Source organism: Heteronotia binoei, chromosome 3 (genome assembly GCF_032191835.1).
Source record: "Heteronotia binoei isolate CCM8104 ecotype False Entrance Well chromosome 3, APGP_CSIRO_Hbin_v1, whole genome shotgun sequence".
Classification (NCBI taxonomy): domain Eukaryota; kingdom Metazoa; phylum Chordata; class Lepidosauria; order Squamata; family Gekkonidae; genus Heteronotia; species Heteronotia binoei.
Genome location: NC_083225.1, coordinates 91,149,791 through 91,174,619, shown reverse-complemented (window position 1 = coordinate 91,174,619; position 24,829 = coordinate 91,149,791). Strand labels below are relative to the sequence as shown.

General features: G+C 41.1%; 1 protein-coding gene across 1 annotated transcript; it reads right to left on the bottom strand.

Moving 5' to 3' along the window:
• Window positions 1-991: 991 nt before the first annotated feature.
• DNMT3L (DNA methyltransferase 3 like) lies at window positions 992-24,829 on the bottom strand. The gene is made up of 11 exons (XM_060235125.1): window positions 24,783-24,829; window positions 23,598-23,642; window positions 22,655-22,734; window positions 21,568-21,680; window positions 20,540-20,711; window positions 19,243-19,324; window positions 17,865-17,953; window positions 16,076-16,151; window positions 10,825-10,961; window positions 5,435-5,520; window positions 992-1,138 (listed from the first exon to the last, which is right to left on the bottom strand). The coding sequence occupies exons 1-11, from the start codon at window positions 24,814-24,816 to the stop codon at window positions 997-999; spliced, it is 1,056 nt and encodes a 351-aa protein (XP_060091108.1). The 5' UTR covers window positions 24,817-24,829; the 3' UTR covers window positions 992-996.

Genomic DNA, 24,829 nt, shown 5'->3' with positions numbered 1-24,829 from the left:
AGTATTGCAACTTGGACAGAAGTCAAATTTTCCCATAATATACGAGTACTACAAAACCTTATGTAAAAACATGTCATACTTTAAAAAAGATTTGTTACTTGTTCCTACTGAGATCATGGCATTATTTGTATATAGTAATACTGCAGTCATTTAAACTGCAGCCTCTAGATTTACACAGAGCCAATTCACATGTTACAAAGTCCTTGTGGTCTGGGAATTTCATGTCCCGACTTTAGATTCCAGATATATGAGGCCTGATGCACACTGGTACCACAGGGTTCAGAGACTCCCCTGCTCCATTTTCCTAATTTGAAAGTGTCCTGGGCAGCTGCTGTTTGCCACACTGGGTACGTATAGTGCTCAGTACATTTGGAGCAGTTTCAAGTTGGGAAGACTTAAGTCCCCTTTCCCTGCTTGCCATAGTTCCAATCCAAATCAGGCCTGCAGGTGCTTTGGAATTAAGTCTGAGCATAGGATTCCCACACATGTCTAGTCACTAAACCTGTGGTAGCCTTGTGGGGAACAGGAGGACTTCCTAACATGTGAACTGGTCCTGAGCTTACAGTCAGATGTACAATTGCCTCTGCATATGGACAGTATCTATTAAATATAAGACAAAACTACTTAAATAAGAAACATTTCTAAATTGAAATGTGACAAGCCATCCAATAAGAAATAAATTCTCTCAAGCATGGCTAATATGAAAAAGAGACAAAAGGAATATAACATCAAAAATGAAAGCACAGAATTTGTATATCTGTCTGGTGCAAAAAACAAAACAATCAACTATCTAAAAATATTTTTAAGTTAGGGGAAAGAACCTCCTCTTGTGCCTCTAAAAGTCACCTGATGGACAGAGAAGTTTTTCTTTGCATGCAGAGCATCATCATCTGCTGGTGCCTCTGCGTTAAGCCTATTAAAGGCACAGGTATAGCAAAACACTGAAAAGTTCGCAGCCTTGCTTTCAGTTTTGCTTAAAGTGGAAAGAATTTCTTATTAAAAAGTCCTAAAGTATTCTTTCAAAGGAACAAAAAAGTCCTTAATTAGAGTGGCTGGCCGCTCTGAAAAAATTCTTTTTCTACGTATGTCCTTTGCCAGTTTAAATAAATCCATGTACAAGGATGCTCCAGAATATTTGCTAGAGAGGAAATAAAAACACAACATTCATGTAAATATTCAAACATATGCCTGGATATCTGCCTTTCCCTTAATACCCATATTTTTATTGCAAGCTATTTACTTCCTCACCTCAGTATTCCTTCCCTTGCAGTGAGAAATGTTATGTCTCACAGGGCCATTACACCTAGGCAAAGGACTGTAATTTAAGACCTGCGTGATAGGCAGACATCTCTCAAATAATTTTCACCATCACTACATTTCTGGGCACGACCTGTCCATTAAAAGCATGAAATTTCTGTCAGGAGAAAGGTTGATGACTAGAATTTGTTCACAGCCTTGATGTGAAAGCCATGTTTCTTCTACCCTGTTCTCTCTGCCCTTTGACCCATTTTATATAGCATCGCACATGGTTATGAATTGACAGTTTATGGAATAAAAAATTCAGTACTACTATATTGTACTACTATATTGATACAGTACTACTATATTGTAATTTACCACTCACACACACATCACACTTCTGGAATGATATGGGGGGAGGGACACCTCTCAGGGCCAGTTCATAGATTACAGCAGATGCAGACAACATCCTCCCCATGGATTTAAAGTATTGTGTGATATTTTTTCCTTATGTAGATTGCAGTGTTCATGCATGTAAAACACTTGTACCAGGTGATCAATTAAATGCAAGTAAGATTAGATACAAGTAATAATAAATGATTACATGAAACTACTGAAGTAATTAGACTGATAAGCAATTAGATGAAACTACTGAATTCATTTCATTTGAGTGACCTTTCGAGTGTACACATTTGTCACTCGATTCACTTGATGGTTGCATGTCTGCATGGGCTACCAGTGGTTTCATATCACCTCAAACACAAGTTTTCAGTGGACTTGTTTTACATATTTAATCACCAAGTATATACAAATAAAGTTATGTCTATATATTAAGATTGCCAACTGCTTGAACAAAACAAAAAAATAATTGTCCTGTCTCTTTAAGAGAAGCTTAAAGAAATGTTATTTACCAGGTGATGTAAGGCTCCAGCTGCCAATTTCCACACTTCTAAAACTCTATTAAAGGGACAGGGTTTTTTTCCTCCATGCACTTGGCAGCCTTACATGTATGAACTATCTCTTCTATAATTAGACCCCGTAACCAAAGAAGGCCTATGGGTGTTTGGGGAAAAAATAAGTAAAATTGGCCTTTGTATCTCCCAGTTCTGTAAAGTGAGTGAAAAATTAGTCAGATCAGATTCAATTTCACAATGGGGTTTCCCATTTCTTTTTATGGCCTTAGCCAGAACACAGAAATCAAGCATTCATAGGTAAGGTGTTCTAAGTATTACTTGCAATACAAATCTTAACTTTGTTGCACTGTTAGGTTTAGGATTACAGTGAAGCAAGAGTAAGATCACCAAACAAGACATTTTCTTGGTCTCCCTTCCAAATACTGTTGCCCCAGAAAAACCCTTATTGCTACAATGTAAAGCTGGCCCTGCTCCTATGCTTTCAATTATAGTCCAATACACAGAAATCAAACAGCTGGAGATCAATGGTAGAAAATTCACCTAGTAAATGAAATTATTTCACTTATATCCTGCCTTTCTACTGGGTTCCCAAAACTCCATACATCTTTTTCCTCTTCTCCATTTTATCCTCCAGCACCCCTGTGAGTAGGGTTGTCAAGTCCAATTCAAGAAATATCTGGGGACTTTGGGGGTGGAGCCAGGAGACATTGGGGGCGGAGCCAGGAACAAGGGTGTGAGAAGCATAATTGAACTCCAAGGGAGTTCTGGTCATCACATTTAAAGGGACAGTACACCTTTTTAAATGTCTTTCTTCCATAGGAAATAATGAAGGATAGGGGCACCTTCTTTTGGGGCTCATAGAACTGGACCCCCTGGTCCAATCGTTTTGAAACTTGGAGGGTATTTTGGGGAGAGGCACTAGATACTATACTGAAAATTTGGTGCCTCTATCTCAAAAAATAGCTCCCCCAGAGCCCCCAAAACCTCCAGATCAATTCCCCATTATACCCTATGAGAAATATTTCACATAGGGAATAATGACGACATTTCCCTCTCCTCCACACACCACCCCCTTCTCGCAAATCTGATGTAGGGGATTGGCTCTCTACTCACCAGCCAGCTTCTTCACAGTAACAAAGACACAGACACAGACACAGAAAGTTGAAGCCTTTCACCACCTCTGGAGGTGCAAAAGCACATGGTCCTTTGGGGCGGGGTAGGAAGCAGCCTGGGAAAGCTCCGGCTGCTGCGATGGAGCTGGTGGGAAGGGGAGGGGCAAGGAGAAACTGCTGCGATCCAAGGTGGGAAGGGAAGGGAGGAGGAGAAGCATCAGGGATCGGTGGGAAGGGAAGAGGAGAAGCTGCTGGGATCTAGGCTGCATGGGAAGGGCTGCCATTCCCTCCGCTTTCTGGATTTTTGTCGAGCGGGGGGAGGAGGAGGCTCCAAATCGGGGGTCCCCCGCCCAGGCGGGGGATTTGGGAAGCCTACCTGTGAGGTAGTTTAGGCTGAGAGTGTGACTGGCCCAAAGTCACCCAGCAAGCTTCCATGTCAGAGGCAGAGTGGGGATTCCAATCTGAGTCTCGCAGATTGGTATGAAACTCTAACCACTACCTAGGGTTGTCAGGTCCTACCTTGCTGCCAGCAGGGGGATTCTGGTCCTGGTCTCTTCTGTGTGCAGGGTGTAATGACGTCATGCACGATGCTCAAGGTTTTGGAAAAAACTCCATGGGTTTTTCACTACACAACCCTAGAGTTTGCCCAAAACCCACACAACATTGGCAGTGTGATGGCGGCACTTCTGAGTGACATCATTGCATCAGGGACATTGCACAATGACGTCTCTGTTTGGGGGTGGGGTTTCCTACACTGGCTAGCTTCAGGCTGTCAGATTGGAGCCCCAAAGACTGGGGCCAAACAAGGTGTCTGGCAACCCTACCACTACCTCACATTGGCTTTTCTGTGTGTCAGGCTGCTGCAAATGCACAGGAATTTTTTAAAAGATGGCACCTTCTGGTTCAAATATTTTCAAAGTCTAGCTTGTGTTGTGAGGTGTGGAGTTTGTAAAAGTTCGTTTGTACTTTTTTTTGGTGAGGAATTAAGTATGGATTGTAGTGAATAAATGCTATGTATGTGTGTAAAGTGCAGTCAAGTCACAGATGTTGTATGGTGACCCTAGAATTATAGAGTTGGAAGGGACCTCCAAGGTCATCTAGTCCAACTCCCTGCACAATGCAACGGGATTCCAGGCAAGGGGCTTTCAAGGCAAGTGAGAAGCAGAGGCGGTTTGCAACTGCTTTCCTCCTTAGAGTCTTCCTTGTTGGTTTCCCTTCCAAATACTGACCTTTGGAGATCTGACAAGATCAGGCTCTACCATGCCACCTTTGCTCCCGAATGAACACTCTAGAATAGTTTATTTGCTAAAGCAGTGTGAGAAAGCACAAGGGAAGTACAGGGGAACTGTGGGGGAAAAAGCTCTGGACCTTTTCTCCATTGGCCTCTTCACAAACCCTTCTCCCCAACTTGATGCAAGGGAAAATTAGGATCTTGCTTTTTACAAGAGGTAGAAAAGAAGAGCAAGTGAAAAAGCTAGTGGGAAAATGGGACTGGAGATGCACTGTCTGTATCCACTCTGACTGCTTTGGACCAGCACAATTTCCAGCCTGATAGCATAATTTCTTAGCTAAATGGTAAGCACATTGCACTATAGCTTATGGGGAACTTTTGTGTTCAGTGACAATAAGATCATTTCCAGGCTGGAAAAGAATTCACCTGTTTATCAGTCGCTCATGAGGCAGATGTTAATGACAAAGAGCCTTTTTGTCTAGAAATAAGGCAGCCACAGAAGAGTATTTTTTAAAATTGGCTATGCACATTCTTTATTGCCCCATCACATTTTCTATTACACGTATGCAATATTGTGAATTCACTGACTGATCACTCCTGACAGTGCAATCCTAAACAGAATCATGCCCTTCTAATCCCATTGATTTAAATAATCTTCAAAGGCTCCCTGTGGCATGAGAGAGGAAATGGCAGCTGTGGGGCAACAGAGCAGGGGAACTGAGGAAAGCCCTGGGCCTGGAAGCCCTACTGCAACAACTCTGAACGGGCAGCTGCAGTGGCAAAGGGAAACCACAGGCAATCATTGCTGAGTGGAAGGCAGCTCAGCACTGTCACCCTGGAGTCTCCCTTTGATTTATATAAAATAGCCTTGGGGGGAGGGGAGCTCTAGAGAGATTATATTTTTTTTCAGAATAGTCCTGCGAAACAGTCTATTTTACCTGTTGACTGATGGAATGTTGCTCCATATGTGTATCACATTGTTGACGGTGGTTTTATCCAGCTTGTACCTTACTACTGCTTCAGTCTTTTAAAGGAACAAAAGCATATGTATGCTTCAGCAGTCAAAATGATATATCACTACAATGCTAATAGTGTACAATATAAATGGTAAAAACATTTCCCAGAAAAGTTAGGAGTGCACAGACTCTGCAATTTGCTCTTACCAGGGGTCATTTTGTAGAAAAATAGGTGGTGGAGCTCATCCAGCGATTGTTATGCAGCTGCACCTACTATTCAATGGACAAGGAGGTGGAACTCTCAGAAGAAGGCGGTGGAACTAGCAGAAAGGTTCAGGAGCTGCACTCCTGTGAGTTCCCACTGAATATGTGGCCTGGCTCTTACTATTTCTGTGTGCTAGACTGAAGCATTTTGATAAACCAAGAATAGAACACATGCTCGCCAAAATGAAGAAAGACTAATATGCTCTATGTCAAAGGTGGCCAAACTTGCTTAACATAAGAGCCACATAGAATAAGTTAGATGTTTGAGAGTTGCAAGACATGAATGTCAGACATTTAAGAGCCACAAGGCAGGCAGGCAGGCAAGCAGGAATATAGATTAAGGGAGGGAGAGGTAGAAAGAAAGCAACTTTAAATGCATTATCCAAGTTGCTGGCTGGCTTGGCTTGGATAAGTGATTTAAAGAGAAATGCCTTCTCCAAACTGGCCAACTGGATGATGGAGGCTTTGAGAGCAACACAATATGTGTGAAAGAGCCACATGTGGCTCCTGAGCTGCAATTTGGCCACCCCTGCCCTATGTAGTGTTACATACCTAGTGTGTTGTTCATAGGAAGTATGTCCAGAGTATGTTCATGGGGATTGGGTTGGTGTAGATCCAGTACTGGCAGCTTTTGTTTATGCTGTTCCTTCTTCTGTCCCAATCATGAACTCTGTGCATGGGGACAGTAGCCACATGACCAGTGGTGTCAAACATATGGCCCATGGGCTGAATCAATCCCCCAGAGAGTTCCAATCAGGCCCTCCAGCAACTGACTGTTGTCTGTTTCATTCTCCCTTGCCTGCTTTGTCTGATCGCCGTTTTGTGTTTCTCCCCAGATAAGCAAAGCAGCCTCTCCCTGCTCTTTCCCTCTTCTCCCTCCCTTTTCCCAAAGGGAGGAGGAGGGAGCTCCTGAACTGAGCCTCCCTTCCTTTAAATGGTTAAAGCTCCTCCCTCTCCTTGTCCCTTGGGGAAGGAAGGAAAGAGCTTCAGCTTCCTTTGCCCAGTCCCCACCGTCATGAGAGATACAAAGAAAGCACTTTTAAGGCTAGCCATGTTTTATTGAATATGAGCTTTTTGCCTTGCTACACAGAGAGTGAGTTTTATTGAACTTGTTATGGGTACAACTGGGTTCCCCTCTTCTTTTTCATTGTATTCATGCCCTCCAGTCTTTCTCAATAGGAAAGCATGTGAACTATTTAGAAGAGCAATAACAAGCCAACATTAGGCTGAGATTGTGTGTGCAGCCCAGGCTTACTCAGCAAATTTCCCTTGATTTTTCTTTCACATTTCCCTTTGATTGGTGATCTTGAACTTAGACTTTCCAGATAGTAAGTAGGCTGATACTGAGCACTGTACATAGCTGTCTCTCTGTTCTTGTACTGATGCATAGGAATTATAGTTTATTTTTCTGGGGAAGACTATAGTTTTGGAGACAAGCATATAGCCCTCAGTCTGTGCCATGGTGCCTTCACATGTTCTTGACTAGCACATGAAGCAGCTTCTGTACAAAAGCTCACAATGCCCAGCTGCTTCATGTTTTCCTCTGGGTCTTAGGCTCAAAGCATTGACCATAAGATCTCTGTAATGAATGTCAATAAATCAAAAGTAGGTTTGCAACTTACAGATGTGCATACCTGAACAACACCTGAATGTTCAGGATTGGTACAGCACAGACATTGAGCTTTTCCACACAGCCTAAGTATTCCAGTATGGCAGCTGGTCAGTTACTGAACAGTAATGGGTTTCTGCTGGCATTTCAGACAGACCCGATTCAGTAACTGGCTGCTACCGGAATGCTGTTACCTTTTCACACAGTCCCACGGCTGTCCTGGTAGTGAGGCATGCCTGAGTCATTATAACAAAGAGGAGCTTCTTTCAGTTTTTAACCCCTCCCTCCGGGTTAAAATTGCTATGGGATGCTGTGTGAAATGTCCCGTAGTGATTCTGGGAATGCTGTTTTCGCACCCTTTTTTGCCTGCCGGCATGCAATCTCCAGTAGTTTTGGGGTTTTTTTGGAATGTCGGGTTAAGATCGCTATAGCGCTATAGTGCTATAGTGATGTTTCAAAACAGCACCGCCATAGGGATGCCTGGGCTCCATTGAGATGCCTGAGATCGCTGCGGTTGACACTTTGTAACAAGTGCCCCATTGGATACACTGTTCAAGCGGGAGATCAGGGCACCAGGCATTGGTCTGTCACCTGTTGCTATCACGTACATGCCCACACAGGAGTCACAGGAATGTGATTGGTTTGTAGGTGACTCTGAGGCACATTTATTGGGGGGGGGGCTGTTGCCACCTGGAGAGGGGTTGCCCACAGGGCAGCAGGTTTTGGCAGGAGAACAGACCAACAGTGATTGGTGAGACAGATGTTGCTAACCCAGCCTGATGTGCACCCATCCATGCTCACAGGCTATTGGCTGGAAACTGACTTGTGCCAAGCCGCAGCAGGTATAAATATTGGCGGGGGGGAGCCCCAGACCATGTTCAGATTGCCAGGTATTGTAAACTCTCTTCCCACTTGAACTGTGTATCCAATCCTATGGGGATGCTGTTTTGAAACATCGCTAGTGCGCTATAGCGATCTTAGCCCAAAGTTCCCAAAAAAAGAAAAGCTGGAGATTGTGCGCCGGCAGGCAAAAAAAGGCACGAAAACAGCCAACGCTCATGAAAGCAAGATAAAAGCGGAATAGTGTGATATGGCTCTCTTCAATCACAGAACCCTACCCGGGAAAAAAACATGTGTCTGAAAACTCCCATCCTGGTCCTGGATTACTCCAGGCCAGCACAATACCGGCTCCCTTCCGGTTTCCACTAGTAAGTGTGAAAAGGGCCATTGTCTGTAGTTTTTGATGCAATAATTCATAGCAAGAGGTGACATTTATCAGAGACTGTAAAACAAAATATTGCAAACATGCCAATGTTTGAAGCATGTTTTATTTTAAGTAAAAAAAACTTTAATTGTGCCCTTTATAAAGTTCATATGTCTGCCACTTGGCATTACATTTTATGGCACACATGGCCTGGCTCAACAATGTCTCATTTATGTCAAATCCGGCCCTCATAACAAATGAGTTTGACACCCCTGCTCTGCACCTTGCACAATATGCTTTCACAGTTTTAGCACTGGGAAAATTCTGGCTTATTCAACTCCTGTACTAATGGGCCATGTGAGAAGATGGTGTATGGGTACATGCTGATGAGCACAGAAGAGGTACAGTGAAATGTTTAATAACTGAACCAGTTAAGATTCATGGTTTTGAATGCTACGGAAGACTAATTAGAAATATTTCTGTGGCAATTGCTTTCTGAGAACAGGGCTGTTTTTTGGTGTGTGTAAATTATGTGCAGGGCTGGTCCACTCAATCATTTCTGGTCACTTCCCCGTTATGAATTTCCGCTTCCCAGTCTTGCTGTGGTTACAACATGACTTTGTCATATGGCAAATTCTGTTGCCAGCACCAGATATCCTATCCAAAGTTTGGAGGCTAGTGAGGGAACAATAGAGTGAGGTGTCACATGGTAACAAGAGTGAGATGTTACAATGTATTGGTAGAAGTGACTTCAAGATTATATGTGGTTAACACACAGACTAATTAACAGACTAATATGTGGTTAACACACAGATTATATGTGGTTAACACACAGACTAATCTTCAGACAGAATCCACACAGCGGTTGCTGTACTCTCAAATCAGTAACCAAATTATGTCAAAACATAAACATGAGAAAATCTTCTTGAAAAAGCATGCTAGCCCCAATCAGGATGATGCCCTCCCCATGGGAAACTATTACTTCACAGGTAACCTTGACCATTTTTTTACCCAAGGTGTAAAATTTGCAGCTTTAGAAAAATAATGAATAAATTGCAATCTGCAAATGCTCAGAAGCTACCTTGAAGAATCCTTTCTAATAGGGTAGAAATGGGGAAAAAATAATTTCCAAAATGAGTCCTCACCTAGGAATCTATGACATTTGAGATATAAATAGGTGACAGCCATTTTACCACATCCTCTGCTCTGTATTTATAGGAGAAGATCCATGTGAGCTGAAACTGTTGGTTTGTTCAAATTGCAGCTCAGTAAAACCCATTTTACTTTTATTTACTTTTATATGAGCTGAAGCTCAAATACTTTGGTCACCAAATGAGAAGGGAGCACTCACTGGAGAAGATCCTGATGCGGGGAAGACAAGGCAAAAGAAGAAGGGGATGGCAAAAGATGAGATGGCTGGACAGCATTATTGATGTAACTAACACAAATTTGAGCAGACTTCGGAGGATGGTGGAAGACAGGAGGGACTGGTGTGACTTGGTCCATGGGGTTGCAAAGAAGAAGAAGAAGATATTGGATTTGTATCCCGCCCTCCACTCCGAAGAGTCTCAGAGCGGCTCACAATCTTTTTTACCTTCCTCCCCCACAACAGACACCCTGTGAGGTGGGTGGGGCTGGAGAGGGCTCTCACAGCAGCTGCCCTTTCAAGGACAACCTCTGCCAGAGCTATGGCTGACCCAAGGCCATGCTAGCAGGTGCAAGTGGAGGAGTGGGGAATCAAACCCGGTTCTCCCAGATAAGAGTCCGCACACTTAACCACTACACCAAACTGCACAGTCGGAATCGACTGTGCGACTGAACAACAACAACAAAACCCATTTCAGCATCTCTGTTACATCTTTTAACTGAACCAGCGAGCATCCTTTTGAATGTCATCACTTCCCCCCAGTATCTTACAATCATGGTGCTTGTGTAGTATTGACAGTCATTGCCTACATGTTGTTGTACGTTTGCTGCCTATGTTTTTGAAATACTGTTTTGCTGAATATGCTGCTTTGATTTTATAGAAACTGTTTTACAATGTTGTTTTAATCTCAATGTTTGTTTTTATTGTTGTAAGCTGCTTTGAGCTTGCTTGCAGGATAGGGCGAGGTATAAATCCAAAAATGAAATGAAATGAAATGTACAAATTGTGGAAGTGGTAAGTGTTTATATTGGTAGTGACATCCCCTGTCAGTTTGTAGCACCAGGAAACTACACTACGAAAAATCAGACAGAAAAAAGGAAACAATCTACTCAGTAACAATCCTGAAAACAACTTGTATTGCTATTTACCTTTAAAAACCGACAGGCTGCATCCCTGGTTTCTTCTTCCAGGACCAAATTATCAAGAAAAATCCAGAAAAAAGGCCTGCTTCTTTCTGGGGGTCTACTATATTGAAGAATACGAATGTACTGGTAAAGGTACCAGGCTAGAGAGGGAAATAAACCAGATGAAGATAGTCTCTGAAAATGATATTTGAAAATATTTTTTTTTCTTTTAAAAAACAAAAACCAACCAACAAACAATTTTCCCCCTTCAAAACAGCCCCCCTCCAAAGCAGTTTTCCTTTGTTGAGAACAGTTGCCAAGGATCAAAAGGTCAATGTAACTGGTTGGCTAACAATGGTGGCAGCTAATGGTTAGGAAATTGTCACTTGATTGCTGGAGGGGATCCATGGATGAATGATACATCCCTTAATGCTTGACTAAGGTGATACCACTCTAGCTGAGGGGAGGTGGCATAAGAACATAAGAGAAGCCAATGGCCCATCCAGTCCAACACTGCACCACACAGTGGCCCTTCAAAAAAAAAAAAACCCAAGTGCCATCAAGAGGTCCACCAGTGGGGCTAGAAGCCCTTCCACTGGCCCCTCGCCAAGCACAAGAATACAGAACATCACTGCCCCAGACAGAGAGTTCCAACAATAAGCTGTGGCTAATAGCCACTGATGGACTTCTGCTCCATATGCTTCTCCAATCCCCTCTTGAAGCTGTCTATGCTTGTAGCCATCACCACCTCCTGTGGCAGTGAATTCCACATGTTAATCACCCTTTGGGTGAAAAACTACTTCCTTTTATCAGTTCTAACCCAACTGCTCAACAATTTCATTGAATGTCCATGAGTTCTCGTATTGTGAGAAAGGGAAAAAAGTATTTCTTTCTCTGCTTTCTCCATCCCATGCATAATCTTGTAAAGTTCTATCATATCACCCCACAGTCAACGTTTCTCCAAGCAAAAGGAGCAGGTATTTATGTAAGAAAGAAACAAGGTTATGTGGTTTTGAAGGACTGGAGACAAAACAGGAGTTACGGTAGCTGAAACTGGTAATGTGGTTTTGGGCAATCATCCAAATTGTTCTCTAGGGATCTGGTGCAGTTATGCCCATAAGCTTACATTTGGGTTATATTTGTCACCGAGGTTTTTTTTGTAGCAGGAACTCCTTTGCATATTAAGCCATACCCTCCTGATGTAGCCAGGGGCCTGTACTAAGAGCCCTGTAAGCTCTCAAAGGATTGGCTACGTCAGGGGGGTATGACCTAATATGCAAAGGAGTTCCTGCTACAAAAAAAGCCCTGTTTGTCACTAAAGCAAACAATTCTGTAGTGCATAGGTGTCAAACTCATTTGTTACGAGAGATGGATCTGACATAAATTTCACTTTGTCGGACCATATACTTTATAAAGATGATTTCAGATGCCAAATGCCAGTAGCAGCTTTGATTGTATTAGGTGTGATATGCGGAGGGGTAGTAGGTGTGAGATATCAGCCTTGGTAATCAGACAGGAAGGCTAAGTATCAATTTGGTCCAGGAGGATTCAGTCTAGGAGGTTGCAAAGAATAAATGGAAATAAATTTGAAGAAGTGAGCATTGACTCACAAAAGCTCATATCCTACCACAAATTTTGTTAGTCTATAACAGGGGTGTCAAACTTATGGCCCATGGGCTGCAACCAGCCCACCCAGGGCTTTAATCAGGCCCATGGATCTTTTCTGCCCCCTACCCCCCCTCCTGTTCACACCCTTTGAAGCTCTGAGGCTGCTGAAATTCCCAGCTGCTTCTGCTTTGCCTGCTTCCGCAGGAAGCTCCTCAGAACTTGCAAAGCTGCAAAGAAAATGTGGAATGGATTTTCCATTAAGGAAGTAGTCTATCTGGGTGCAGAGGCCTTAATGGAAAATCCATTCCACATTTCCCTTGCAACTTTGTCTGTGCTGCTCAGGGGTCATTTTGTAGAAAAATATGTGGCAGAGCTCATTAGCATAACTCATTCACTTTCTAGCATTTGTATGGCCAGTTGAAGCTGTTGCTTGCTGGAGTGGTCTCTTTGCAAATAAAGGGTTGATGCTTTGAGTCAGCTTGTCTCCGCTGAATGGATCTGAGAACTGGTGCCTAGTGAGTACTCTAACCTGGGAACCCACAGTCAAAGGAGGATATTACACTGGATAGCCATTGCCACTCTGAATAAACCGGGGTGAGGGGAGAGAAGTTTGCAATACCCAGCCATTTTATGCTTTCCTAGGCTCAGAGCATTTTATATTTTTAGTTTATATTTTTATTTTCACTGTGATTCTTGTGCTTTTTCCTTTATGTTTTATATTAATGTAATTTAATTTTGGAATTTATATCTCACACATCACACAAAGGCAGGCTCAGGGTAGGTAATGGCATAAGAACATATTTCATTTCATTTTCATTTTATTTAGTTTATATCCCGCCCTTCCCACCAAAGTGGCTCAGGGTGGCTCACAACACCAAAGTTCTAACATAGGATTAAGTTTTAAAATACATCAATTTACAACATTTAAGCAATAAACCAGTAAAAACAGTAAAACAAAGCCATTTACCAAAGTACCATACTACAGCCTTCTATTCGAAATTTTCAAGTACCAATCAGTTGTATGCCAACCGGAAGAGGAATGTCTTACAGGCCCTGCGGAACTGCCCAAGGTCCTGCAGGGCCCTTACCTCTTCCAGTAGCTGGTTCCACCAGCAAGGAGCTGTGATTGAAAAGGCCCTGTCTCTGGTCGACTTAAGTCAGGCCTCCTTTGGCCCGGGGATTGCAAGCAGGTTTTGAGAACTTGATCTCAGCACTCTCTGGGGAACATATGGGGAGAGACGGTCCCTAAGGTAGGCAGGTCCTAGGCCATATACATCCCCATGATGACCTTCATTAAAACCATAAAAAAATCATCAGTAAGATGATTTACAACTTAAACTATAATGACAGTAAAATCAGATGGCTAGGTCCTTATGTCTGTTCAAGCCTACTAATAATTAAATTTCAGGCGCTTAACGTGATAAACAATATAAGAGCAGTCTGGGCCAGCATACAACATACAGCATTACAGCAGGAGAGGCAAATCAGATCAGGCAGACATTACCCCCCCCCCCCCAAGCAAAGGGCTTCACCAAAACATCTGGCAGAAGAGTTCCATCTTGCAGGCCCTGCAAAACTGCAAGAGATTCCACAGGGATCTGATCTCCATGGGGAACTAATTCCACCAGATTGATGCCAGAGCTGAAAAGGCCCTGGCCCTAGTGGTGGCTAACCAGATGTCTTTTGGGCCAGAGACTACCAGTTGGCATTGACTGGCTAGGATTTCCAATCCCCAGTTGGGGGCAGGTCCTCCCCCTGCTTCAGGGGTTATCAGAAAATGGGGGGGGGATATCTGCTGGGCACTCCATTATATCTATGGAGACCAATTCTCATAGAGTATAATGTAGAATCAATCCATGAGTATCTGGGGCTCTAGGGGGGCTGTTTTTTTAGGTAGAGGCACCAAATTTTCAGTATAGCATTTCGTGCCTCTCCTCAAAACAGCCCCCAAGTTTCAAAAAGATTGGACCAGGGGGTCCAATTCTAGAAGCTCCAAAGGCAGGTGCTGTCCATTATTTCCAGATGGAAGGAAGGCATTTAAAATGTGATGGCCAGAACTCCCTTCAGAGTTCAGTCATACTTGTCACACCCTTGGTCCTGGCTCCAGCCCCAAAGTCCCCAGATACTGAGTTGGATCTGGCAACCCAATGCTTGGCCCTTCAGGGTATATATGGGGAGAGGTGGTCCTGCAGGTATGTTGGTCCCTGGCCTTTCAGGGCCTTAAAGGTTAAATAAAAATTGCATTGTCAAATCTAACTGTTCCCCCACCTTTCCATTTTAAACAAAATATTGCAAGAGTTTTAAGTATATTTGTATTTTAAATAAAATAATTAATTGTGTTCGTCTGTATCCTTTATACATATATCTCTGCTACCCGGCATTACATTTTATGACACACATGGCCCAACCCCACAAAGTCCCATTTATGGCAGATCTGGCCCTCGTAACAAATGAGTTTGACAACCCTGGTCTATAAGGTGCTACTGGACTCTTACTCTTTCTACTGCTATTAGAAACCACAAAATTCAAAAACCAGTAGGGGAACGTTTTAACCTTCCAGGACATTCAGTTGCTGACCTAAGAGTAGCAGTTCTCTTGCAAAGGAATTGCAAAGGGAGATCAGAAAGAAAAACTGCTGAATTGCAACCGATAATGAAGGTCAAGACAATACATCTTCCTGGACTGAATTGAGACTTAGGTTTCTTCTCTAATTTCTAAAGCCTGCTATTGTTATTTGGCATCTGAAATCACTCTCCAAGATAAAATGCTAGAGGAATCACATTCTAGCTGTATCTGAAGAAGTGAACAGTGACTCTTGAAAGCTCATGTCCTACCACAAATTTTGTTAGTTATGGTGCTACTGGACACTTGCTCCCTTCCACTAATAAAGATTGCAAGCTGTGCTGTTAGGTTTCTTCAAACACACACCATCTGTTAGAACTAGAAGAGGGATCTCTCTCTCTCTCTCTGTATATATATATATATCCTACCTCCCTCCCTCCCTCTGAAGAAGTGTGCTTGCACATGGACGCTTATACCTGAAATAAAACTTTGTTGTATTAAAGGTGCCATGGGATTCCATCTCTCTCTCTCCCTCTGCCTCTCTCTTTCCCCCTCATTTCCTCCCCAAAGAGGCCAGTTCTGTTCCACAGGACATATGTTTGACACCCCTGCTCTAGTGTGAAAGGAAATGAGTTACAATGCCCCCAGGGCCTTTGTAATGCTCAGGGAAGTGGGAACATACAACTATATTTAGGACTGGAGTTTGAATCCAGTGGCACCTTTAAGACCAATAACATTTAATTCTGAGTGTACCAGAATTAAACTTTGTTGGTCTTAAAGGTACCAGTGGACTCAAACTTTGTTCTTTTGCTTTAGACCAATGTGGCTACCCATTTGAATCTAAGACTGGAATGTTTGTTTAACCTGCTTTATATCAGCATGATAATAATACTATAAACATTGTAAACAATGTTCCCTCTAAGCCGCAGAGTCTTGTGAGCAAAAATTCTACTTTGTGAGCTACTGGCATTAAAGTTGTGAGCTACTGCATAAATTATTGTGCTCTGGAGTCATCCTTCCTGAGCTAAGACAAAAATGTGTTAGCTGGAGGCTAAAAATCTGTGAACTAGCAATTTCGTGTATGAAATTATATTGTATACATTACCAGTTGGATGTTCATATGAGTTTGCAAGTGCTGGTGTAGAGCCAAATATGACATCAAATGGGCCCCATTCCTCTATCTAAAAATAATAATAATCACAAAGCAGTTTCAGTATATAGATGGAGGAAGAGCACCATTTGTGCTGTGATTTTTCATGAAGTTTGTTTAATTTACATTCAGATTAGCAACAGAACTTCTACCACTTCCTTATCATCAAATAAAACTGAACTTGCTGACTAGCTATCATGCTGTCACTAACTTTTCTAGCTAACTCAATATCAGTTTTTTGTGAAAACTCATGTGACTAAGCAATTGTCAGCAGCCACTAACATCATGTAACTTGGCTGTATGTTACTTAAAGTACTTAACTCTCTTCCTTTAAAATATCCAGGGAGAGGACTATATAGACACCTCCCTTCATCTCAAATAGCTTGCCCCAGTTCTGATATATTCATGTATTTATTGCATATTTTTCAGAGCAAATCTGTTTTACTGCAATCCACACCTTTTTGATCATTTCCCTTCTTCAGCAGATAGTTAAATATTGCTCGTTGGTACCCACCCAAATCCCTGTACATTTTAAAATGGTTTGCTTATATTGCACAATGCCTATGAGGCTTAGGTCTGGGTTGGCACTGAATGTTCCAATCTTCCCTGGAACCAGGATGACTTTTTTAAAAAAGTAGTTTTCCCAGTCATCAGTTTTTCTAGCCCTTCTAAAGATTTACTAGTTGTGAGTGACTGGAGCCAGTTCATATGCAAACACCTCACAAGAAAGTTTCACTGAAGCTTTATGTTGCATCACCTGTCAAATATGTGCAAACAACACAATATCAAGAGCACAATGTAGCAAAACATGCTGAGCACAATAGATCAAATCAATTGGATTTAAATTACTTGCAACTAAATCTTTCCTTGCTTCCAGAATTTTAGTTGTTAGGACTTAGTTGTTAGTAAGGTGTGCCTAGAAAAGACACTGTGTGATATGAATGAGGAGACCTATCCCTACTTGCCCATGAGGCTGCCTGGGTAGTTTTTGGCTATTCACACGTCTCAATCGCAAATGATCTCTCAGGTTGGTTGTAAGGATAAAAAGGGGAAGGAAGAACCATGTATGTTGCTGTAAGCTCTTTAAAAGGGGGAAAGGAAAGATAAAAATATGATTTAAAAGCCATGCAAAGAGATCTCCAAGCATCCTCCTAAATAATTTTTTCATTAATACCAGAGTTTCCAGTGAGATTATTGTTTATCATGCTGATCCACAGAACAATTAAAGTAATGAAAAAAGTACTGACTGCAGACCACAGTTATCCACATTTTCTGTGTCATTAAAATAAATAAGGTTTAAGTGCATATAATTCTGTGAGATAATGACCACTGACTTCAGTGAGTATTTCAAACCCATTAAATATTTCACTAGTAATTATGTTACCTAAATGGCCACAGACTTATTTTCATGCACTCCAGCACAGAAACAAGTACCCTTAAAAGTCCATTGAAGCCAGTGGATTTAACCTTGGGTAACCTTGTACTAGACAATGGCTAGTATCTATTGGTTCCCCCCTCCCCCAATCTAGCCAAGAATTAAGGAATTTGTCTCTATCTACCCTGAATTTATTAAAAAAAACAACAACCCTGCACTCATGTATTTTAAGAGCCATTCTTTGATTGGAGGCAAATTTGATTTCCCTCCAGTAACCAGAATGTTTTATTAGGAGCACAAAAATTATTTAATATAACATACTTAGAAAATACAAGTCAGAGAAAACTTGATTTAGTAACATGTACTTACATGAGTCCTCAGCACATCTGTGAGATCATTCAGATACTTTACTCTCCCACTGTCCTTACTTTTCCCCAGAAACCCAATGCATTTTAGCTCTAGAGAATGAAAACAAAAAAATATAGCATTGCAGTCATAGCCAAGTACAGCAGTTCTGTGAGAACATGTCTGTTGAATAATTATCGTTGGCACATGAGTTGTCATCACTGAATAGACTTCCCAAGATATTCTTGCAATAAACAGGGGTTGCCAAGAGATTGCCTATCTTAAAAGTCCCCCCGCGGCTCCAGTTTCTTCTGGGAATTGATGGGAAGGCTACTCAGTACTGAAGATCATCATCATGAACAAGTTCACATGAAGCTATTATTCCTCAGACTTCTGTGGAATGGCTAGTCAACTAATTAGCACTGATTGAGCAAAATTTCCTGTTTTTAATGGCAGGCTCTGAAAATAATGCTTCTTGAGTCCTGAAAGGACATCAAGTGTGTTCATTATTCATAGTGATTGGGATACCCCCAGAGAGTTTAAGCGGCATGATAGCCACATGACTTAATGTACCGCAGAATGTTTGGGCTAAAATGTTAATCTGGTGTGCTTTGAAGATACAGGCTGACCCCTAAGAACACTTTATTGGGAGTAAACTCCATTAATTAAAATGGGCCTCCTGAGCAGACCTGTTTAAGATTGCCCTCACAATCTAAATACATAAAGATGCTGTCAGAGAAGGATTAGTTTTATTTGATGCTCAAACCTGGCTATTTCTCTTTGGCCTGGCATCTGTTTGTCTCACTTTTCTAAACTGTTCTTTAATTCCAAGATTTAAAAAAAATCTTAAAATTTATGAATTATGAAGTTTTAATAATCTTATATAAGGAAGAGTATAATCACAAGTGAAGCATTTTGAGTTCCATTTATTTCAATACAAGAGTTAAGCATTTATTTAAAGTTTGAGTAGGGTTCAAAACCTCCTGCTGGGGGTGGGATTCCCCCCCCCCCCCGATTTTGGGGACTCCAATCCCCCAGCACAGGATTTAAATTCCAATAGGACACTTAAAACATGAAACTTCTGTAGAAAAGAAGATATTTTTCTTTGCTAGTCAAATATATTATTGTCATTGTATGTTTTAATTAATCAAAACCAGCTTGCAACACAATCTCCCTCCATTTGTCCAAAAGGAATCAGAACTGAAACATCTACTCTCCTATTTGCCCCTCCCACATAGCATCATGGAATCCAGACCAAAGCATGGCACTGCAGATGCTCTACAGAAAGGGCCTCTGCTATATAAATAGCTCTGGATGATCCATCAAGTGAGCCAAGTCACAGACTAGCATGGAAGGTGAAATTTATCAAAGCATGCAAGCTCAATTTCCCAGTTACACTTACCCTGAGTAATATTATCAAAAAGGGAGAGCACATTAATTGGTTTTCTTTCCCATGGCGACAAAGGCTGGTATATCCAGAGATACTGACACAATTGGAAAAAAGGCATATTTTACATAATGCATACTGTTTGTCAAATTTGGACACTATTAACTGTAGTAATTATGAAGATGCTGGTTTTTAATAGTACCTTATCCCACATTGATGAACTCTAGAAGCCTTTCCCCCCATCACACTGGACACTTCCCAGGTCTCTGTTAATCCCCTTGAAGGGTCTTTAGGAAAGAGGTGATGACAGGGGTATGATTAAGACAGGCATTTTGTCCTGACCTCTCAAACCTTTACCTACATCATGCAAAACTAAATACAGTGAAGCAACTACTATTTTTTTTGGTATAATGAGCTTTAATTCTCCCTGGTCATTGGGTGTGCAGGATTCCTGGTGACTGATGCATGATGAAACTGTCTGTGATTTGTTAAAATACTAAACGCAGATTTGTATGGAGGAGAATCTGGATGGAAGCCTCAGTTTTGTGGAAGCCTTCCCCCAGATCTTAGTCACCCCTCCCCACACTGCTGTTTCCCTGTGAAGGAACATCTGGGTGCATCCTTATGTCCTTTCACTTCATGGGACAAATAGGAACTGGGACAGCTGCTTAAGGCAGTAGCCATATAAGCAGTTCTAGGAAGGAAGGAAGGAAGGAAGGAAGGAAGGAAGGAAGGAAGGAAGGAAGGAAGGAAGAAAGAAAGAAAGAAAGAAAGAAAGAAAGAAAGAAAGAAAGAAAGAAAGAAAGAAAGAAAGAAAGAAAGAAAGAAAGAAAGAAAGACAGACAGACTGTGGTAGGACAATTCAAATAAGGAAAATCCCCTCTCCCCTTGTGCCTTAGCCCTGATTTGGATCAGCCTTTCTTCATAAATGTTTTATTTAATGGAAGCATCAGGGATCCTGATCATAAATATCCAGTAGTTTGACACCAAGGAAGCCTAGCATGTTATAAGTATCATTTTTGTAAATGACCATGTGGAAGTGTCATTTTGCTGGATGAACTTTGCTGCCCTCTGGTGGAGACAGAGCTTATTTTTTATCTTTGCCAAAAGATTCTTACATAAAAGGATATTTTATTTGCTGCTAGAACCATGGAGTGTGTGTGTGTGTGTGTGTGAATTTTTCTGCCTTATCATTCTAAATGGCATCTCTGTCAGAAAGCAGAATATTATTTTGAGCTGTACCTCCTATACCAAAATTTACTCAGTTAATTCAAAGATAAGAAATCCTTGCATCTGTAGAAGTGCAACTTACCGATTCTTGATCATAGAAGAACTTCAGTTCTGCCTGCCATTTCTTCTTCTTCTTCAGTACTCCATGTATATCCAGTGGCAAACACAAGAAACAAACCCATTGACTAGTTTTTTTGATGTTCTCTGCCATGCCTTTTCCAACAAGTGCATCCAAACATTTTGTGCAGAAAGACCTAAAAACAAAAACAAAAAAATGTAAGTCTTTGAATGTATGAACTGTTTCCCTTTAACACTTTAAAAACACTTCATAACAGATGCAAATAATTATTCTACTGTTACACAATGTACCTTAATGTGGGAATAGCTTAAACATTACATCAAACAGGGGTGGAACTTCAAGTGCAATACCCACAGTAGGAACGTATCCATCCTCCTAACTTGAAACGTGCATATTTCCCTCTTGGGAGACAAACTGATAGGGGAGATATGCAGATTCCTTTTTGGGATGGTATACCAGAAATGCACAAAAGACAATACAAGTTTCCTCTCATTCCTCCCCCCCACCCCACGCCCCCTTGCCTGAGTATTCTCTTTTCAGGCTCCAACTAAAGCAAAACTGAGGAAAATTACAAGGCCATTTATATGTAGAATTGCCATCTCTGGGTTGGAAAATTCCTGGAGATTTAGGGTATGGAACCTGAGGAAGGCAAGTTTGGGGAAGGAAGGAGCTCAGTGAGGTAGAATTCCATGCAGTTTACCCTCCACAGCAGTAATTTCATCCAGGGAAACTGATCTCTTTCATCTGGAGATCAGTTGTAATTCTGGGAGATCTCAAGGTCCCACCTGGAGATTGGCAACCCCTTGTGGTAGCATGGTGTTTGGTCCTGTTCCACACTGCCACAACACAATAACATTAAGAATTCTGTAGTAAGACCAACTAGTACACTTCAAAGCTTATCTCCCAGGTCTAGATTGCCAACTTTTCAAAAACTTGCCCTTCTCTCATGCCTTATATGAATATTCCACACTCATGAGGTCAAACTTGGTAGTGTCTAGAATTTGTATTTTTGGATATTGGATATCCGTTACCTTATGCATGCTGGATCGTCACACATTACTAGTGATTCACCCCAGCAGCAGATTGCACAGTCTGCCTGATATCCATCGTTATCACACAGAAAAAATCTCTCCAAAAACCTTTCCTTAAAACAAGCAAACAAACCAGGAAATCATATTTAGTTAATAACATAGAAATACTGGTCTCCAAATAAATAAATAAATAAATAAAACCCCTATTTTGTAAACAGATAAAACATTTTGTGTTGTTGCTTTAGAACAAGTCATTCACAAAATTAGTTTTAAAAGCTCTGGATTAGGAATAGTGCTAGTAAAATTTCTTTCGGGTGGGCCCTGGATAGCACTTGAATATGAGACCACCAAGGGAGTTCATGGTTGCTAGATAAAAACAGGCACTGGCAAACTATCTCTGAATGTCTCTTGCCTTGAAAACCCCACAAGGTCATCATAAGCTGGCAGCAACTTGATGGCAATTTATACACCTGAATAACACTACATTTTATACATACAGAACAACACCATCAATTAACTTCAAAATTTAAGTATCCAAGACCATGGCATAATTTAATTGCCCAGTCCATAATTTCTTATTTATTGCATTATTGGTCTCCAAACAAAAATCACATTTTGTTGTTTAAACACAGCATTTTTGAACTCTGTTAATTTTGCTAAATTTGTTTAAAGGCTTGACAACAATAAAAATATTTCCCACGTGCTGTGGCAGAAGCTGACATTGAGACAGGCCTGACTATTGGCAACTCTTTTTATTAGGGCCGGATCTAGGGGGGGGCAGAGGGGGGGTGCTTGTGCCGGGCACCGACAGAGGGAGGGCGCCAAATTGGACATGGAGTCCATTGTATTCTATGGGACCATAAGACAAAATGGCCCAAAAGGGGGCATCATTTTTTAATTTTGCTCCCCCTCAAAAACATGTAGATCCGGTCCTGCTTTTTATATAGGTTAAGCACTGATGAAAAATAGGGATAATTGGAACAAGTTTATGACAGAAAATCAGAATATCAATATTTTAAACAAATACATAAGTGGAGGACTAGGGAGCTAGAGACTCAAAAGATATGAAGCTGGCCCATCTACTCACTGTGCAAGGAGCACATATTCCCCCATGAAACAAAGGATGCTGAGCATGGATCTCAAGACTTCCACAGCAAATGCAGATTTCTACAAGATTCAAGAGACTGCAATCATATAAAGGATATTTTCACAACATTAATTCAGTTTATAGCACCAATTCCTGTGATTATGGTATCCTAGAACCATAGAGTTGGACCTCCAGGATCTAGTCAACCCCCTGCACAATTCAGGAAATTCACAGATACCTCCCCCCATACCCCAATGCCCAGAAGATAGCCAAAAAACCCTTCAGGATCCCTGGCAAACTGGTCTGGAGAAAAATTGTTGACTGACCCAAAGGGGCAATCAAGCATTTCCCTGGGTGGATAAGAAAGGGACAAATAAGCAAATATTTTATTAAATGTTCATATATTACAAATAAATCACATATATTATTCATATATTGCAAATAATCACTATTATGTGCAAGAAAATTTTAAAGATCACTGCAGTTCTGTAGATCTTAGTTTAATTTTTTGTAATCTTCCATTTTTACATAGATCTTCAAGAGGAGACACATGATTCATAATTAAAAATGTTATCCCCCCCAAACCATTTATCATCTATTAAATATTGCTTTTTAATATGAATCAAGATTTGTTATTTCTGAGGACAATTTATGTGCATCTGGAGGGCCTTTTGTCTTCCATTATTGTAACATACAGGGGGGAAATATGTATACAAATAAGGGTTTTTTTGGGTTTAAGCTGCTTTTGGGAGGAGTGGTTGAGAACAGATAAACAAGGGGTGAAGCTTAACACATCTCTTTCCCTACCCACTGTTGCTTCCTTCAATTAATTCTCGTAGGAGTGTCCCCCTCCCAAGTAGGGTTTCTAAATACTTAACTGACGAATAGTTATTATTCCTAATAGCAATTGAGTCATCAATAATGATAAGTATGCCTCTCTCACCTTCAATATTTCTCTTTTTATGCATTACTTCATGTGCAAGATTTTCTAAAAAAAAGAAGAATGGGGGCACTTTTGACATGTGAGTCTTACATCAGTTTGCATTTAAAGTGACCTATAACACAAGTATAAAGGCTCTGACATACTCTGTCCCCCATTGACAGCCTTCACAGATGACACAATGAGCTCCAGAGAGATTCAAAAGTTTGTTTTAGTTTTGAGTACTAAAATAGTTAGTTTAGCAGATTATAATACAAATAATATTATCCAGGTCTCATTTTGGGCAGGAGCTCACAGGCGCTCCGGGACCTCTAAATTTTATTGTGCTCTTTCTTTCTCTTCTCCTCCCGCCCAATACTTGCTTCAGGGCGCCAATGTTCAAACCCCCTGTGAGAATTTTGCTGAACTCTAAGATTTCACAAACTTTCTAATATTTTCCCCCACAAAAAATTGGAAAATAACCCAAACATATAAAGCAAACAGATGGAAATCTTCATCATGCCACTATGGCCACAGAGGAGAAAGTCATTTTAAAAAGTATGATGGGAGTAAGGTTTTATTATGGCAATTATAATTCAAGAAGCATTTTAAGGTAGATGCTGAGCTGATATAGTTTAGTACACCTTCCGGTGATGTCAGGGGTGTGTGGCATATGCAAATGAGTTTTGCTAATGAGCTCTGGCACCTCTTTTTCTACAAAATGACCCCTGATACTATTTTTCTATATATAAACAAATAAGCCACTAAAAGCTACTTTTGCAGCTTGAGCACCAGAGAACTGGATTTTTAGTAAGTGGACTTCCTAGACAGACAGTTTATATTGTTTTATATCTCAGGGCTGGTTCATACAGTTCTGTGATATGTGGACTCCATAGGTGGTGATGGGTGGAACTGGTCTCTGATGCAACAAAAATATATATTTTTTCTGTCTGGGTATTAGTTTGGTTCAGAGCAGCAATAATTGTTCAGCCCTCCTCCAAATGTCCTTCCTATAGATCACACAGTTTTCCTGATTTTTGTGATCCAAAATAGAAATAACCAAGCGTAGATAAACTTTGTGCCTGTGTGTGTAAAACTAAAGGAATAGTTCCTAGAACAAACACAACCTATGTTCAGGCAGAAAAAATAATTACATTGGGCACTGTGAAATATCGAGGTGTGTTTAATTCCTCTTGAAAATAAAATTACCTCTGTTTGGCCTTGGAGAACTTGCAAGAGTCATTTCTTTCACTGAA